This window comes from Heptranchias perlo, chromosome 7, assembly GCF_035084215.1.
Source record: "Heptranchias perlo isolate sHepPer1 chromosome 7, sHepPer1.hap1, whole genome shotgun sequence".
Classification (NCBI taxonomy): Eukaryota; Metazoa; Chordata; class Chondrichthyes; order Hexanchiformes; family Hexanchidae; genus Heptranchias; species Heptranchias perlo.
Window position 1 is genome coordinate 81,811,348 of NC_090331.1, and position 16,196 is coordinate 81,827,543.

At 53.6% G+C, this 16,196-nt stretch overlaps 2 protein-coding genes across 6 annotated transcripts in view; both read left to right on the plus strand.

Moving 5' to 3' along the window:
* LOC137324053 (origin recognition complex subunit 2-like) overlaps window positions 1–6,883 on the plus strand; it is a 13,158-nt gene extending 6,275 nt beyond the window's left edge. Inside the window, exons 2-10 of the mRNA XM_067988222.1 lie at window positions 212–365; window positions 663–771; window positions 1,487–1,619; window positions 3,397–3,493; window positions 3,657–3,803; window positions 4,164–4,335; window positions 5,276–5,337; window positions 5,766–5,884; window positions 6,537–6,883. Coding sequence (XP_067844323.1) covers window positions 212–365; window positions 663–771; window positions 1,487–1,619; window positions 3,397–3,493; window positions 3,657–3,803; window positions 4,164–4,335; window positions 5,276–5,337; window positions 5,766–5,884; window positions 6,537–6,623 — 1,080 coding nt within the window. The 3' untranslated portion in view covers window positions 6,624–6,883. The remainder of the gene's footprint in view (window positions 1–211; window positions 366–662; window positions 772–1,486; window positions 1,620–3,396; window positions 3,494–3,656; window positions 3,804–4,163; window positions 4,336–5,275; window positions 5,338–5,765; window positions 5,885–6,536) is intronic.
* A 4,944-nt stretch (window positions 6,884–11,827) lies between these two features.
* The window catches only part of ube2f (ubiquitin-conjugating enzyme E2F (putative)), a 176,666-nt gene continuing 172,297 nt past the window's right edge, over window positions 11,828–16,196 (plus strand). Inside the window, exon 1 of one of the 5 annotated variants that reach the window (XM_067987985.1) lies at window positions 11,828–11,926. The gene's annotated coding sequence lies outside the window, so the exon portion shown is untranslated. Of the gene's footprint in view, window positions 11,927–12,749; window positions 13,147–16,196 lie in introns of those variants that run through there. The other 4 variants (XM_067987981.1, XM_067987983.1, XM_067987980.1 and 1 more) reach the window with 4 other exon arrangements.

Here is a 16,196-nt window from a genome sequence, read left to right on the forward strand (position 1 = left end):
TTGATCAATTCCCCCTGTTGTGGATGGGAGAGCTGTTGGCTTTGGTGCTGGGTGAGTAGGCCCCATTTTATAAAGCAGCTTTTTGTTTCTGATACGTGTTCTGATAATTTCCAGGGTTGAATAATTATCCCTAACAGTTAAAGGGTGATTCACCGCTCTGACTCGGTCACTGGGTCGGAGAAAGTAGCTGATTTTTCTTTTTCTCTTTAAGCCAAGCCTTGTTGAGCGGTACTTTGAAGCTCACAGTAGTTCAAAGGTCCTGACCTCTGACCGCACATTGCAGAAGCTGCAGACACCAAAGCTGGATCAGGTATGTGTTGTATCGGGGTGTTATTTAAAATCTGAGATCAATAGATTTTTGTTAGGTAAGGACGTTAAAGGATACGGAACCAAGGCAGGTGGATGGGGTTAGGATCAGCATTGAATGGTGGAACAGGCTCGGGGGCCGAATGGCTGCCTCCTGTTCTTTTGTCCCTATGCGCGTGTGGCGTTGGGTCTGGGCGCGTATCAACATTCGGCACTATCCTCTGGCTGCGGGAGGTCCCAGACACTCTGTGGCCGTGCTGCAGGTGCAGGGGAAGCTCTGGTGGAATGTGCAGAGCTCCACTTGGGGCTGTAAAGTGACCATTTGTTTGTATCCTGATGTTTGTATCCTGATTCAGGAGGCTTGGCGAGGCTGCTGAGTGATGACAGTTCACCTTTCGCAGACGAGATTAGGCAGCTCAACAAGGAACATGAAAATCTCTTTCACAAGTGGATGCTGCAGACACAGTGAGTATAGCATGCGAGGCCCTTGGTGCAGCGAGCGGCGCGTGCCCACAATCGTGCGAGGCCCTTGGTGCAGCGAGCGGCGCGTGCCCACAATCGTGCGAGGCCCTCGTGCAGCGAGCGGCGCGTGCCCACAATCGTGCGAGGCCCTCGTGCAGCGAGCGGCGCGTGCCCACAATCGTGCGAGGCCCTCGGTGCAGCGAGCGGCGCGTGCCCACAATCGTGCGAGGCCCTCGGTGCAGCGAGCGGCGCGTGCCCACAATCGTGCGAGGCCCTCGGTGCAGCGAGCGGCGCGTGCCCACAATCGTGCGAGGCCCTCGGTGCAGCGAGCGGCGCGTGCCCACAATCGTGCGAGGCCCTCGGTGCAGCGAGCGGCGCGTGCCCACAATCGTGCGAGGCCCTCGGTGCAGCGAGCGGCGCGTGCCCACAATCGTGCGAGGCCCTCGGTGCAGCGAGCGGCGCGTGCCCACAATCGTGCGAGGCCCTCGGTGCAGCGAGCGGCGCGTGCCCACAATCGTGCGAGGCCCTCGGTGCAGCGAGCGGCGCGTGCCCACAATCGTGCGAGGCCCTCGGTGGCAGCGAGCGGCGCGCGAGAACCTCTGTGCAGGGTGTAGTGCGTGCACACACGCGTGCTATCACAGACTATGGTCTGAAAATGGCGTGTCCGTCACCGATGTCCAGTGATTCGTGCTTTTGATCGTTTTCTCTCCGTCTCCAGGCTAGGGTTCAGCCTCGTGTTGTACGGACTTGGCTCCAAGAGGGAGTTGCTGGAAGAGTTCCGCTGTCGGATGCTGGAGGGCACTGTCCACTTGGTAGTGAACGGATTCTTCCCAAGTATTACTCTTAAATCAGTGAGTATTTGTGGAGGAACAACCTACTGCGGAGAAGGGCGCGGGCACCGGTCATCTCACTACGTGAGGTTTCAAACTAAGACCTAGCCCCAGGCAGAGGGACTCCTCGTCCTGCGGACGGGGCTTTGCAGGGTCCTTCCTCGCCGCGTTCGCCTGTGTATTGATTGGGATCCCTGTTTGGCGGGTGGGGGGGGGGTGAGAGGTCGTGTGATCGCTGCGGGGGGGGGGGGGGGAGGTCGTGTGACCGCTGGGGCGGGGGGGGAGGTCGTGTGACCGCTGGGGCGGGGGGGAGGTCGTGTGACCGCTGGGGCGGGGGGGAGGTCGTGTGACCGCTGGGGCGGGGGGGAGGTCGTGTGATCGCTGGGGCGGGGGGGGAGGTCGTGTGATCGCTGGGGCGGGGGGGGGGAGGTCGTGTGATCGCTGGGGGGGGGGTCGTGTGATCGCTGGGGGGGGGGGGGGAGGTCGTTGTGATCGCTGGGGGGGGGGGGGAGGTCGTGTGATCGCTGGGGCGGGGGGGAGTGTCGTGTGATCGCTGGGGCGGGGGGGGAGGTCGTGTGATCGCTGGGGCGGGGGGGGAGGTCGTGTGATCGCTGGGGCGGGGGGGGGGAGGTCGTGTGATCGCTGGGGCGGGGGGGGAGGTCGTGTGATCGCTGGGGCGGGGGGGGAGGTCGTGTGATCGCTGGGGGGGGGGGGGGAGGTTGTGTGATCGCTGGGGGGGGGGGGGGGAGGTTGTGTGATCGCTGGGGGGGGGGGGGGAGGTTGTGTGATCGCTGGGGGGGGGGGGGGGGAGGTTGTGTGATCGCTGGGGGGGGGGGAGGTTGTGTGATCGCTGGGGGGGGGGAGGGTTGTGTGATCGCTGGGGGGGGGGGAGGTTGTGTGATCGCTGGGGGGGGGTTCGTGTGATCGCTGGGGGGGGTCGTGTGATCGCTGGGGGGGGGTCGTGTGATCGCTGGGGGGGGTGAGGTCGTGTGATCGCTGGGGGGGGGGAGGTCGTGTGATCGCTGGGGGGGGGGGGAGGTCATGTGATCGCTGGGGGGGGGGAGGTCGTGTGATCGCTCGGGGGGCGGAGGTCGTGTGATCGCTCGGGGGGCGGAGGTCGTGTGATCGCTGGGGGGGGGGGGGGGGAGGAGGTCGTGTGATCGCTGGGGGTGGGGGAGGAGGTCATGTGATCGCTGGGGGGGGAGGAGGTCATGTGATCGCTGGGGGGGGGAGGAGGTCGTGTGATCGCTGGGGGGGGGGAGGAGGTCGTGTGATCGCTGGGGGGGGGGGGAGAGGTCGTGTGATCGCTGGGGGGGGGGAGGAGGTCATGTGATCGCTGGGGGGGGGAGGAGGTCGTGTGATCGCTGGGGGGGGAGGAGGTCATGTGATCGCTGGGGGGGGGAGGAGGTCGTGTGATCGCTGGGGGGGGGGAGGAGGTCGTGTGATCGCTGGGGGGGGGGGAGGAGGTCATGTGATCGCTGGGGGGGGGGAGGGAGGTCGTGTGATCGCTGGGGGGGGGGGGGAGGTCGTGTGATCGCTGGGGGGGGGGGGGAGGTCGTGTGATCGCTGGGGGGGGGGGGAGGTCGTGTGATCGCTGGGGGGGGGGGGAGGTCGTGTGATCGCTGGGGGGGGGGGGGATTGCGGGGGGGGGGGAGGTCGTGTGATTGCGGGGGGGGGGGAGGTCGTGTGATTGGGGGGGGGGGGGGGTCGTGTGATCGCTGGGGGGCGGGGGGGAGCCTGTGATCGCTGTGAGTTGGGGGTCACATTCACGTGTAAGTGAACAATTATTGTGCCGCAGATTCTGAACTCTATAACAGAGGAGGTTTTACGATACGAGGGAAGCTTCCGGAACCCTGTGGACCAGCTGGACTTCATCATTAGGACGTTTAAGGAGGGTGTGTATCTGCAGGGCTTTCTCGCTGCTTGTAGTTCGAGTGTCCCAGGTCCGTATGGGAGGGGAAGGAGAAGGGAGGGCTTTGTTGGGGGGAGGGAGGAGCCATGATGAGGTCTGTACTGAGTCCCACTCTCACTGTTTGTTGCTGTGTTTCTCCCCTTCAGATTCTACGTTGGATCTTTATCTTCTGATCCATAACATTGACGGGCAGATGCTTCGAGGTGATCGGAACCAGCAGATACTGAGCCAGCTCAGCGCCGCCCCTGGCATCCACCTCATCGCCTCCATCGATCACCTGAATGCTCCCCTGAGTGAGTGTCTCCGTATGCTGGGTCAGAGTGTTGGATGGTGTCTGAGGGGAGGATCTGTCTAAGCACTTTCCCCAGTGCTCCGTTAGTGTCAGACTGAGAGCCTCAATGGGACTGAGGAGGGGACACCCTGTCTCTGTGTGTCCGGGTGGGGGGGGGAGGAAGAACCGTATCTGTGGGGGAGGGGGCGCGGAGACGGGGACCGTATCTGTGTGGGGGGGTGGGGGCGTGTCTGTTGGGGGGAGAGGGGTCTGTGTCTGTATGGGGCGGGGGGGGGGGGGGGGGCGGGGTAACCCTGTGTGTGTGTAGAGGGGTAGAAAAGCGAAGACTCTGACCTGCAGTGATCTGGTTCCTGTTTGACAGTGTGGGATCAGACGCGGAGCTGCCTCTTTAACTGGCTGTGGTACGAGGTGACGACCTTTAAACCCTACGTGGAGGAGACCTCATACGAGAACTCGCTGCTGGTCCGACAGTCGGGAGCGTTGGCGCTGAGCTCGCTGATTCACGTACTGCGCAGCCTCACTCCCAACGCCAGGTAATGGGCGCAATGTGGGGTAGGGGGTGTGACGGCAGAATCGGGATGTGTACCGGGACCCCTGGGGTTAAAGGGGTGGGCCCTCGCTGGGGGTCAGGACCCCTGGGGTTAAAGGGATGGGCCCTCGCTGGGGGTCAGGACCCCTGGGGTTAAAGGGGCGGGCCCTCGCTGGGGGTCAGGACCCCCTGGGGTTAAAGGGGCGGGCCCTCGCTGGGGGTCAGAACCCCCTGGGGTTAAAGGGGGCGGGCCCTCGCTGGGGGTCAGAACCCCCTGGGGTTAAAGGGGCGGGCCCTCGCTGGGGGTCAGGACCCCCTGGGGTTAAAGGGGCGGGCCCTCGCTGGGGGTCAGGACCCCCTGGGGTTAAAGGGGCGGGCCCTCGCTGGGGGTCAGGACCCCCTGGGGTTAAAGGGGTGGGCCCTCGTTGGGGGTCAGGACCCCCTGGGGTTAAAGGGGTGGGCCCTCGTTGGGGGTCAGGACCCCCTGGGGTTAAAGGGGCGGGCCCTCGCTGGGGGTCAGGACCCCCTGGGGTTAAAGGGGCGGGCCCTCGCTGGGGGTCAGGACCCCTGGGGTTAAAGGGGCGGGCCCTCGCTGGGGGTCAGGACCCCTGGGGTTAAAGGGGCGGGCCCTCGCTGGGGGTCAGGACCCCTGGGGTTAAAGGAATTGGACCCTCGCTAGGGGTCAGTTCACTGGGTATCGGGACCCCTGGGTTAATGGGGTGGTGGGCATCCGTCTTGAGTTTGCTTCTGGCCTTTGCCTGATGTACCCAACTTGGGGGGGAAGGGGTACTGACCTGCGAATATCATGGGTGGGTAGAATCTGAACATGAGCCATACAGTGGGATTGAATGTAATTGTTCGACTCTCACCGGTTTCAAATAAATTAAGGGGAGTCTGGTGCTGGATCGTGGGCTGACGCTGCCTCTCACTTTGTTCTGCCGCAGGGGGATATTTAAACTCTTGGCTCAGTTCCAGTTGGAAAACAAGGATAACTCGTCTTACCCAGGTAAGGGCTGGGAGTGGGAGTGGGAGGGGGGTGGGGGGGATGTGGATTGGTGGTGGATGGGGTGGGGTGCAGAGAATCCAGCACTCCACACCCCAGGCACAGGTTCAGATTCCGTGGCAGAGCACGAGTTAAAGAGCAAACGCCAACGCGTACGAACCTCAAATACCTGGTGCGTGTCCCAAACGATTGCACGCATGGCGCAGCACCAGGATGGTGTGTGACTCCTGCGGACTCCCAGCCTGAGCCTCGGGCAATGCCTGTGTGTTGGATGTCTGCTGCAAGTATTGCCAGTGTTCTCTGCCCAGGCTGAGTGCTTTCAGTGGATCATAGAATCAGCAGGAAGGTGGGGAGAGCGCCTGGCCGTGGGGCTGTGTGTGTACTTGGGAGCAGAATTCCGCTAATGTAAGTCTTTACTCTCTCCTCCTCAGGCTTGTCCTTTCAGGATTTCTACCAGCGATGTCGTGAGGCCTTCCTGGTAAACAGCAACCTCACCCTGCGGGCACAGCTCACCGAGTTCAGAGATCACAAATTGATCAAGAATAAAAAGGTGAGGTACAGTCCATCCTACGTACGCACCTGAGCCAGGCCAGGCACGTCTCCCCACCCCCCCCCCCCCCGCGTAAGCACCTGAGCCAGGTGAGACATGTCTTCCCCCACCCCGCGTAAGCACCTGAGCCAGGCGCTCACTCTGTGTCACATGTATTCTTACAAGACGGCCTCTAATGTAACTGAGTTTGTCCCCCTCCCTCACTAATTGGTACTCGTGATGATTGTATTTAACTTCTGAACTCTGAAATAAAACTCCGAATACCCACTGGTCTGTGAGCATGGAGGGGGGTGTATCTTCTGGATATTCAACCATGAATAGCCTCACAGTCAAACCCAATCCCGCCTGCACATATACTGACCAGCAGGGGGCACTGGACAGTGATCAAGAGTGGGATTCTTCCCCCGGCACCCCCCAAATTCAGGGATGCCGTAGCCAATTGTAGCCCCAACTGTTGCTCTGGCTGAGGGCAGCTAACTAACTGTAGGTGGGGCCTGGGGCCTTTGTTGAAGCAAGGGGCACTGGTGAGCACATCTTCACTAATCAATGAGAGCACTTTCTCTTCACAATGATTGCAGAGGAGCCGTGGTTAACTGTTGAGGTGTGGAGTGGGTCAGTGCCTGATGGATCAATCGCTGTTTTAATCTGTCAGGGTGCTGATGGAGTCGAGTATCTCGTCATCCCTGTTGACGTGGCAACACTGAGTGACTGCCTCGAAATGGGCGATAAGGAGGCCTAGATTGAAGGGGGAGCATCTACGGAGAAACCCAGGAACTAGGAAATCGCAGACTCCAATCATCCGAACTCAAATCAGTGCCTCATGTTTGATATGAAGGATCAGAATGAAAATATCTCACATCCCTGCAGTCCGTGGAGCGCCAGCCGTGATACTCTTTTTCTGTTTAAAATTCGACTCCTGTTCGCCCTCCTTCACCCTGCTAATGTTTTCAAAAGTTTTATAGAAATTTCTATTAAAGGTTTTTCTCATTGTGCCACCAACTGTAGTTTGTGTGCAGTGTATTGAAGCCGGGGCTCAGACGCACTGCCCCCACCCGTGTCACATCCTGTGTTCTAATCCCTACGTGGCCTCGTCCCTCCCTGTTTCTGTAACCTCCTCTAGCCCTACAACCCTCCCAGATCTCTGCGCTCCTCCAACTCTTGCCTCTTGCGCGTTCACGTTTTTCATCGCTCCATCAACTGTCTAGGCCCTAAGCTCTGGAATTCGCTCCCCAAACCTCTCCGCCCCTCTACCTCTCTCTCCCTTTTAAGATGCTCCTTCAAACCTACCCCTTTGACCAAGCTTTTGGTCATCTGCCCTAATATGGCTCGGTGTTAAAGTCGCTATATAAATGCAAGTTGTTTGTGCAAAGGCTGCAGCAGCTCCGCTAATTAACTGCGAATATGGAGCATTACACGAAGGCAAGCTGTGTTGGAGATGGGAGCAATGAGCAGTACTGCCACCTGAGGGCAGTCTGTCACCAGGAGGACCTGTACACAGGAGCGAGTCATTAAATAATACCAGTAAACTATTAAGAGCGCTCTATAACTCGCCAACCAGATTGAAAATTCGGAACAAAATCACATTCCTGATGTAGTACTCCGAGCTGTGATTGGATGCACTGTGAGCAGAACATGCTATACCAGCTCTGGAAATGTCACTTTGTGCCTGGGCCACACTCTCATCTCAATCACTTCAATGTCTGTTACTCTGTGAGCCCTTGTGGGTCTCCCCTGAAAGGATGTCTGCTGTCTACAGGAAATGGAGCCCAATTTGCAGGAAATTCAGTGACTTGCACTCCAGCTAGGAGAAGGCTCCAAACAACATTTGGTGTGGCACTGTGCCCCATACTGTAGAAAGGTGCGGAAAGTCAGGAAAATGTAGTTCAGCACCAATGGAGGGATTGGGCATCAGTACTGAATTTTTCACTCATTTATTTTTTATTTCAACCTTAATTTTCTTCATTTTAGCTTTTTGGTACTTGTTGCTGCTTAAACTTGTTTATTTGGTGCCAATACTAGATTGATCGATTGGTTAATAAATGGTGTGATTAATTTTTCTGATGTGTATGTTAAGACATTATAAATTTTAGCCAACTAACAAGAGATTAACCTCAAGAGATGAGTGCAATGCAAAAGACCAGGAGAGTGTGGAGTTTAGCCTCAATGGGTGTTCAATCTTAAAGGAAGTTCTACCTTGAGGTGCAGTCAATTATAGAATCATAGAATGGTTACAGCATGGAAGGAGGCCATTCAGGCCATCGAGTCCATGCCGGCTCTCTGCAAGAGCAATCCAGCTAGTCCCACTCCTCTGCCCTATCCCCGTAGCCCTGCAATTTCTTTCCCTTCAAGTACTTATCCAATTGCCTTTTGAAGGCCATGATTGAATCTGCCTCCACCACCCCCTCGGGCAGTACATTCCAGATCATAACTACTTGCTGTGTTTATATAAAAAAAGGTTTCCTCATGTCACCTCTGGTTCTTTTGCCAATCACCTTAAATCTATGTCCTCTGGTTCTCAATCTTTCTGTCAATGGGAACAGTTTCTTTCTACTCTGTCCAGACCCTTCATGATTTTGAATACCTCTATCAAATCTCCTCTCAATCTCCCCTGCTCTAAGGAGAACAACCCCAGCTTCTCCAGTCTATCCACGTAACTGAAGTCCCTCATCCCTGGAATCATTCTAGTAAATCTCTTCTGCACCGTCTCTAAGGCCTTCACTTCCTTCCTAAAGTGCGGTGCCCAGAACTGGACACAATACTCCACGGTTGTGGTTGAAACAGTGTTTGTTTTATAAAGGTTCAACATAACCTCCTTGCTTTTGTACTCTATGCCTCTATTTATAAAGCCCAGGATCCCGTATGCTTTTTTAACCGCTTTCTCAACCTGCCCTCCCACCTTCAACGATTTGTGCAAATATACCCCCAGATCTCTCCGATGCTGTGTACCCCTTTTAGAATTGTGCTCTTTAATTTATGTTGCCTCTCCACTTTCAAACTCCCAACTGTCTAGCCTTTAGCCCTCTGTTCACCACAGAACTTCTGTAGCTGTCAATCTGCTCAACTGCTGCCATCTCCTTCACCCTTGCCCTTGTCCCCAGTAAAACCTTTACGCTCTCCCATCCTGAACATTCCACCAGCAAGGCCCCTATCTTCGTTCCGTCAAATCGAAGGGGCACAGACTTGACTGTATCTGGCGCACAACTGGTTTAGCCATTTGTCGTCTGATCTGGCTGGACCACATCAAGCACTATTAGGCCCTTCTCTCCTCTGCCAAAATCGCTCACTACTCCAGGATCATCCTGGATGGAGAGCAAAGATAACCCCTAGCTTCTTTTCTTCAATACCAACTATCTCCTTAAAGCTCTATCCTCACCTCCAATAACATATGCGAGAAGCTCACGGACTTTTGTCACTAAGATCGAGACTATCTGTTCAGCTGCCTCTGCTGCTTCCCTCCCTTTCCCTTGCCCACCAAACCAAACTTCCCCCCCGAACCAACATATTTCTCTACTTTCTTATCTCCCCTCATTGCTTCGCCGACCTGATCGTGTCCTTGAGACCCACCTTCTGCTCCCTTGACCCCTTTCCCACTAAACTGCTGACCACCCAATTTCCCTTCCTAGCTCTCATTGTAAACGGTCCCCCCTCCTTTAAATCTGCCGTCATCACTCCCCTATTCAAAAAACCCACCCTTGACCCCTCTGTCCTTGCAAACTACCGTTCCTCTCCAAAGTCCTTGAACGTGTTGTCGCTTCCCAAATCTGATCCCATCTTTCCCGCAACTCTATGTTTGAATCCCTCCAATGAGGTTTCTGCCACAGTCATTATCAAAGTCACAAATGACCTCCTATGTGACTGGTGCACTATCCCTTCCTGACCTCTCTACAGCCTTTGACGATGTTGACCACACCGGTCTCCTCTAACACCTCTCCTCTCTTGTCCAGCTCAATGGGACTGCCCTCACCTGGTTCCAATCTTACCTATCTGCTGTTACAGTTCACTCAGCACATCAACAAAACCTCAGCAAAATGTAATAGGAGGCCCAACACAGCACTGGAAGCAAGCACACGGCCAAAGGTTTAATAATCCCAGAAACCCTGGTCTGTTAGGCTATTATTGGGCTCTGACGGTCTCCTTCCCCATTGGAAACGAGCATCTTAGGCTCTGTCCTCAGGCCATCGATGTTTGTAGGTAACCTCGTTATTGACGTATGTGTTTGGATAGATACCTGAGCCAGCTATTCATGAACCAATCACTAACTGTCAATCAGCCAATCAACTATAGCAGCTGATCAGTTACTGTGGTGATAATTCAACCAATCAGTAAAGCTAACTGGAGAGCGTTGGTCCCAGGGAGGATTTGTTCAATGAGTGAGGTGATACCTAGATAGGAATCATAATGGTAACCTAATCACAGCCTCTCACAGTGCAATTTGTGCTGTAGCTTATATTAAAGAGGAGATAACACTGCTTCTGACAGTCTCCTGGAGTTAATTTGTTGCTGTACTGTTATTGAAATGATGAGATGAGTCCAGGGTAAATCGATGTTCCCTGTGACAGTATGACTGACTCATGTTTCCCAGTTATAGAAAGTGACCAGCTGCATTTTAATAACACTTTCCAGACTCAAACCTCCTGGACTGACGCATGCTCCAGGACACAGCAGCTGATCTGTTTACAGTGGGTAGTTTCAGCTGTAACGTGGGAGACGGTGAGTCTGTGTCATGAGCTGTTTGTCTACCGCCTGTGGGCTGTATAAACATCACCAGCCCTTGGATCACAGAACCATAAGAGTTTACAGCTCAAGAGGTCATTTGGCCCATCACTGTCTGTGTTGGCTCTTTGCTGGAACAATCCAAAACTAATTCCTCTGCCCCATTCTCTCTCCATAGCCCTGTATCTTCCTCTCCTTCAAATATTTATCCCTTTTCCCTTTAAAGATGCAATGGTCTCTGCCTCAACCACTCCCTGGGGCAAAGCAGTCCATGCTACAACAACCCTCGGTGAATAAATTTCCCCAACCCCTCTCTTCATTCTCAGTGAGAATTTTAAATTGATGACTCCTCAACCGGAGGAAATAGTCTTTCCCTAGTCACTCTAACAAAACCCTCCATAATTGTAAAAATCTCGATAAATCTCCTCTTAGCCATCCCTGCTCCTGTGGAAATAGTCCCAGCATCTCCAGTTACATAGAGTTTACAGCACAGAAACAGGCCATTTGGTCCAACTGTTCTATGCCGGCATTTATGTTCCACACAAGCCTCCTCCTTCTCTATTTCATCGAACCCTATTAAGATACCCTTCTATTTCCTTTCTCCCTCATTCTTATCTAGCTTCCCCTTAAATGCATCTATGCTATTCTCCTCAATTTATGAGTCAGCTCATCACCTTGGTGAATCTACACTGTACACTTTTATATAATGGGGTGCCCAAAACTGTACACTGCGGCATAACCAGTGTCTTGTATAAATTGATCACTACATCTTTACTCTTGTAAAACTCTAACTGTTGCCTTTTTATGGGTTTATCTCCTTGCGCTCGCATTTTCAGGGAATTATGTATTTGAACGCTTAGATCTCTCTGTTCATCCACATCCTTCAAAGTCCTTCCATTCAGTGTACACTTCCATTCCTTGTTTTTCCTCCCAAAACGTATTACCGCACACTTCTCCACGTTAAATGGCATCTGCCCCATCTACTCACCTGCCTATGTCTCCTGAAGTCTTTGATGGTTCTCCTCATTATTTGCCAAACCTAGTTATGTGTTGGCAGCAAATTGTCAGATTATGTTCCCCATACCCAAGTTGAAGTCATCGATATAAACACAGAGAACAAGAGTGGACCAGCACTGCCCCCTGGGGAACACCACTATAACCCTCCTTCAATCTGAGCAACACCCATTTACCCCAACTCTGTTTCCTCTTTCTCAATCGACTTCTATACGGGCAAACCGGGGAACTGTACCGGGATCCTGTGCCGACGGGGGAAACGGTGCCTTGATCCTACACTGACTAAGGGATGGTGCCGGGATCCCACGCAATGAGGTGTGAATGGGGAGTCAATATTTTATATATTTATGCACCATAATGCACTGTTGCAGCCGGTTTGCCGACTGTTGCAGCCGGTTTGCCGACTTGCTGCTGATATGCCGACTATTGGAGCCGGTTTGCCGACTGTTGCAGCCGGTTTGCCGATTGTTGCAGCCGGTTTGCCGACTGTTGGAGCCGGTTTGCCGACCGTTGCAGCCGATATGCCGACTATTGGAGCCGGTTTGCCGACCGTTGCAGCCGATATGCCGACTATTGGAGCCGGTTTGCCGATTGTTGCAGCCGATATGCCGACTATTGGAGCCGGTTTGCCGATTGTTGCAGCCGATATGCCGACTATTGGAGCCGGTTTGCCGATTGTTGCAGCCGATATGCCGACCGTTGCAGCCGATATGCCGACTATTGGAGCCGGTTTGCCGATTGTTGCAGCTGATTTGCCGACTATTGGAGCCGATATGCCGACTATTGGAGCCGGTTTGCCGACTATTGGAGCCGGTTTGCCGACTATTGGAGCCGGTTTGCCGATTGTTGCAGCTGATTTGCCGACTATTGGAGCCGATATGCCGACTATTGGAGCCGGTTTGCCGACTATTGGAGCCGGTTTGCCGACTATTGGAGCCGGTTTGCCGACTATTGGAGCCGGTTTGCCGATTGTTGCAGCTAATGTTTATTTGCGTTCTGATTTATTTCTATCTCACCTTTCCTCACTAATCCGCCCATCCTGCACCCGCGCGCTCCCGCCTGTCCCTGGCGCGCGCTCCCGCCTGTCCCTGGCGCGCGCTCCCAGGTTGGCGGGCACGCGCAGTCTTGGGTCCAGCAGTCGGATTCCCCCCCCCCCGAGCGCAAGGTCCCAGCCGATCGATTCCGGCGCTCCTGACCCGCCGCCGGCCCCGGGGCTGCCGCTGGTTCTCTGCCGCTTCAGCTGTTGGTGGATCCGGACAGTGGGTGGCCGGTCAGGTGGCGGCCACGGTCCCGCCGCCGGCTCATCGCCACGGTGTAACGGAAGTGTGGGCGGTGTTTTCGGGACGGACCGGGTCGGACTTCCGGTAGCGGCCTGTCGCGGCGGCCGGGGCCTGGAGACGGGAGCCGGGGTCCGTGAGTGTGGCACAGGCAGCAGTGCGGCCGCCACAGCGACTGGAGGCAGGCCGAGGGGCGCCGGGCTAGGCCGGGAATGGTGCGTGAGCGCTCGGTGCTGTCAGTGGCAGAAAGAGGCCGAGGTAAGGAGCGGGCGGAGGGGGGAAAGACGTTCCAAAGCCCTTTACAGCCACTGAAGTAGTTTTGAAGTGTAGCCGCTGTCATAGTGCAGGAAACGCTGCAACCAATTTGCGCACAGCAAGGTCCCACAAACAGCAATGTGATAATCTGTTTGTAGTGATGTTGGTTGAGGGATAAATGTTGGCCAAGACACCAGGGAGAGAACTCCCCTGCTCTTCCTTGAACGGTGTCATGGGATCTTTTGCATCCACCCTAGAGAGCAGACAGGGGCTTCGGTTTAACGTCTCATCCGAAAGAGGACAGTGCAGCACCTCCCTCAGTACTGCACTGGAGTGTCAGCCTAGATTATTTGCTCAAGTCTTTGGAGTGTGGCTGGAACCCATGACCTGGGTAGATTTATACATGTAAAGAAGGAAAAGAACATATTGTGGGGTTGGCGTCTAAATGTTGTATACGCACAAACGGTTGGGGGGAGAGGGACACGGGAGGATATAACATATCTGTTTTTTTAAAATTCGTTCATGGGATGTTGGCATTGCTGGCGAGGCCAGCATTTATTGCCCATCCCTAATTGCTCTTGAGAAGGTGGTGGTGAGCCGCCGCCTTGAACCGCTGCAATCCGTGTGGTGAAGGTTCTCCCACATCAACAGATATATTGTGTAGGGGGTGAATTCCTGCACATACAACAACAACTTGCATTTACATAGCAGCTATAATGTAGAAACACTTCCCAATGAGCTTCACAGAGGTGTGATAGAAAAGGAAGCTGACAGGGAGATACTTGAGGGGAGGTGGGTTTTAAGGAGTGTATTAAAGGAAGAGTGGGATGCAGAGAGGTTTATGGTAGGATTTCCAGAGCATGCGGCCGAGAGCTGATGGCACAGTACTGTAATTTGCTTTAGGGTAATGCAGTTTGCTGTGTGTTGACACTACTAAAAGCAGGAACAATATTATTAGTGATTTGGTATTCATTTTCGCTGTGGTTTCGTGTCCTACAAGTTCCGTCAATGCTGTGGATTTGGAACTACAAGAACCGTCAGTGCTGTGGTTTGAAGTTCTACATGCTCTGTCAGTGCTGTGGTTTGGATTAGATACACAGGTGATGCTTGGTACAATAGATACACAGGTGTTGCTCCGTGCAAGACGCACACGTACTGCTCCATACAACAGATATGGGCGCCGTCCCGACACACCCGGTAGACGGGCGCCGCCCCACAGTGTATCGGGTGCGTGGGGCACTGCCTGTGTGTTAGTGTGTTAAAGCAGGATTACGTGGCAGTGCTGGATTAGGGTCAGAGGGTGTTAATGCAGGATTATATTGTAGTGTTGGATTAGATCTACAGAGTATTATAGGGTTAATGCAGTATTACATGACAATGCTGGATTAGGGCTATAGATATCAGTGTGTTAATGCAGGATTACATACTATTACAGTATTTTAATGCAGGATTTCATGGCAGTGCTGAATTAGGATTACAGGATATTACGGTGTGTTAATGCAGGGTTACATGATAGTGCTGGATTACAGGTTATTACTTTATTAGCCCATACTTTTCCAAATGCCAATTAATCTTGTCCTGGATTACCGTCTCTAAAAGCTTCCCCACCACTGACTTTAGGCTGACTGGCCGGTAATTGCCGGGTTTATCCCCCTCCTTTTTGAACAGGGGTGTAGTATTTGCAATCCTCCAGTCCTCCAGCACTATCCCCATATCTATGGAGGATTGGACGATTGTGACCAGAGGCTCCACAATTTCCACCCTTACTTCTCTCAGTAACCTAGGATGTTTCCCATCTGGACCGGGTGACTTTTTACTTTGAGTACTGCCAGTCCTTTAAGTACCTCCTTTTTATCTATTTTTATCCTATCCAATATCGCTACTATCTCCTCCTTTACTGCTACATTGGCAGCATTGTCATCTGTAGTAAAGACAGATGCAAAGTATTCATTTAGTGCCTCAGCCATGCCCTCTGCTTCCATAAGAAGATCTCCTTTTTTGCCTCTAATTTGTCCCACGCTTCTTTTGACTATTACTATTTATATGTTTATAAAAGACTTTTGGGTTCCGTTTTATATTAGCCTCTTATCTATTCTCTTACACTCTCATTGCCCCTCTTATTCTCTATTTTAGATCTTTGTACGTTCTGTATTCATCCTGGTTCTCTACTGTATTATTAACCGTACATTCATTATAGGCCTCCTTTTATTGTTTCATTTTAATCTCTATATCTTTAGTCATCCAGGAAGCTCTAGCTTTGGATGCCCTTCCTTTACCCCTCACAGGGATGTGTCTTCTCTGTACCTGAACCAGCTCCCCCTTGAAAGCCTCAATTACTGTTTTGCCTACCAATTTTTGATTCCAATCCACCTGGGCAAGATCCCTTTTTAACTCACTGAAATTTATCCTCCTCCAGTTAAGCATTTTCACAAGGTTAATGCAGGATTACATGTCAGTGCTGGATTAGGGTTTTTTTTATTCATTCATGGGATGTGGGCGTTGCTAGCAAGGCCAGTATTTATTGCTCATCCCTAATTGCCCTTGAGAAGGTGGTGGTGAGCCGCTGCCTTGAACCGCTGCAGTCCGTGTGGTGAAGGTTCTCTCACAGTGCTGTTCGGTAGGGAGTTCCAGGATTTTGACCCAGCGACGATGATGGAACGGCGATATATTTCCAAGTCGGGATGGTGTGTGACTTGGAGGGGAACATTCAGGTGGTGTTGTTCCCATGTGCCTGTTGCCCTTGTCCTTCTAGGTGGTAGAGGTAGTGGGTTTGGGAGGTGCTGTCGAAGAAGCTTTGGGGAGTTGCTGCAGTGCATCCTGTGGATGGTACACACTGCAGCCACAGTGTGCCGGTGGTGAAGGGAGTGAATGTTTAGGGTGGTGGATGGGGTACCAATCGAGCGGGCTGCTTTGTCCTGGATGGTGCCGAGCTTCTTGAGTGTTGTTGGAGCTGCGCTCATCCAGGCAAGTGGAGAGTATTCCATCACACTCGTGCCTTGTAGATGGTGGAAGGGCTTTGGGGAGTCAGGAGGTGAGTCACTGGCCACAGAATA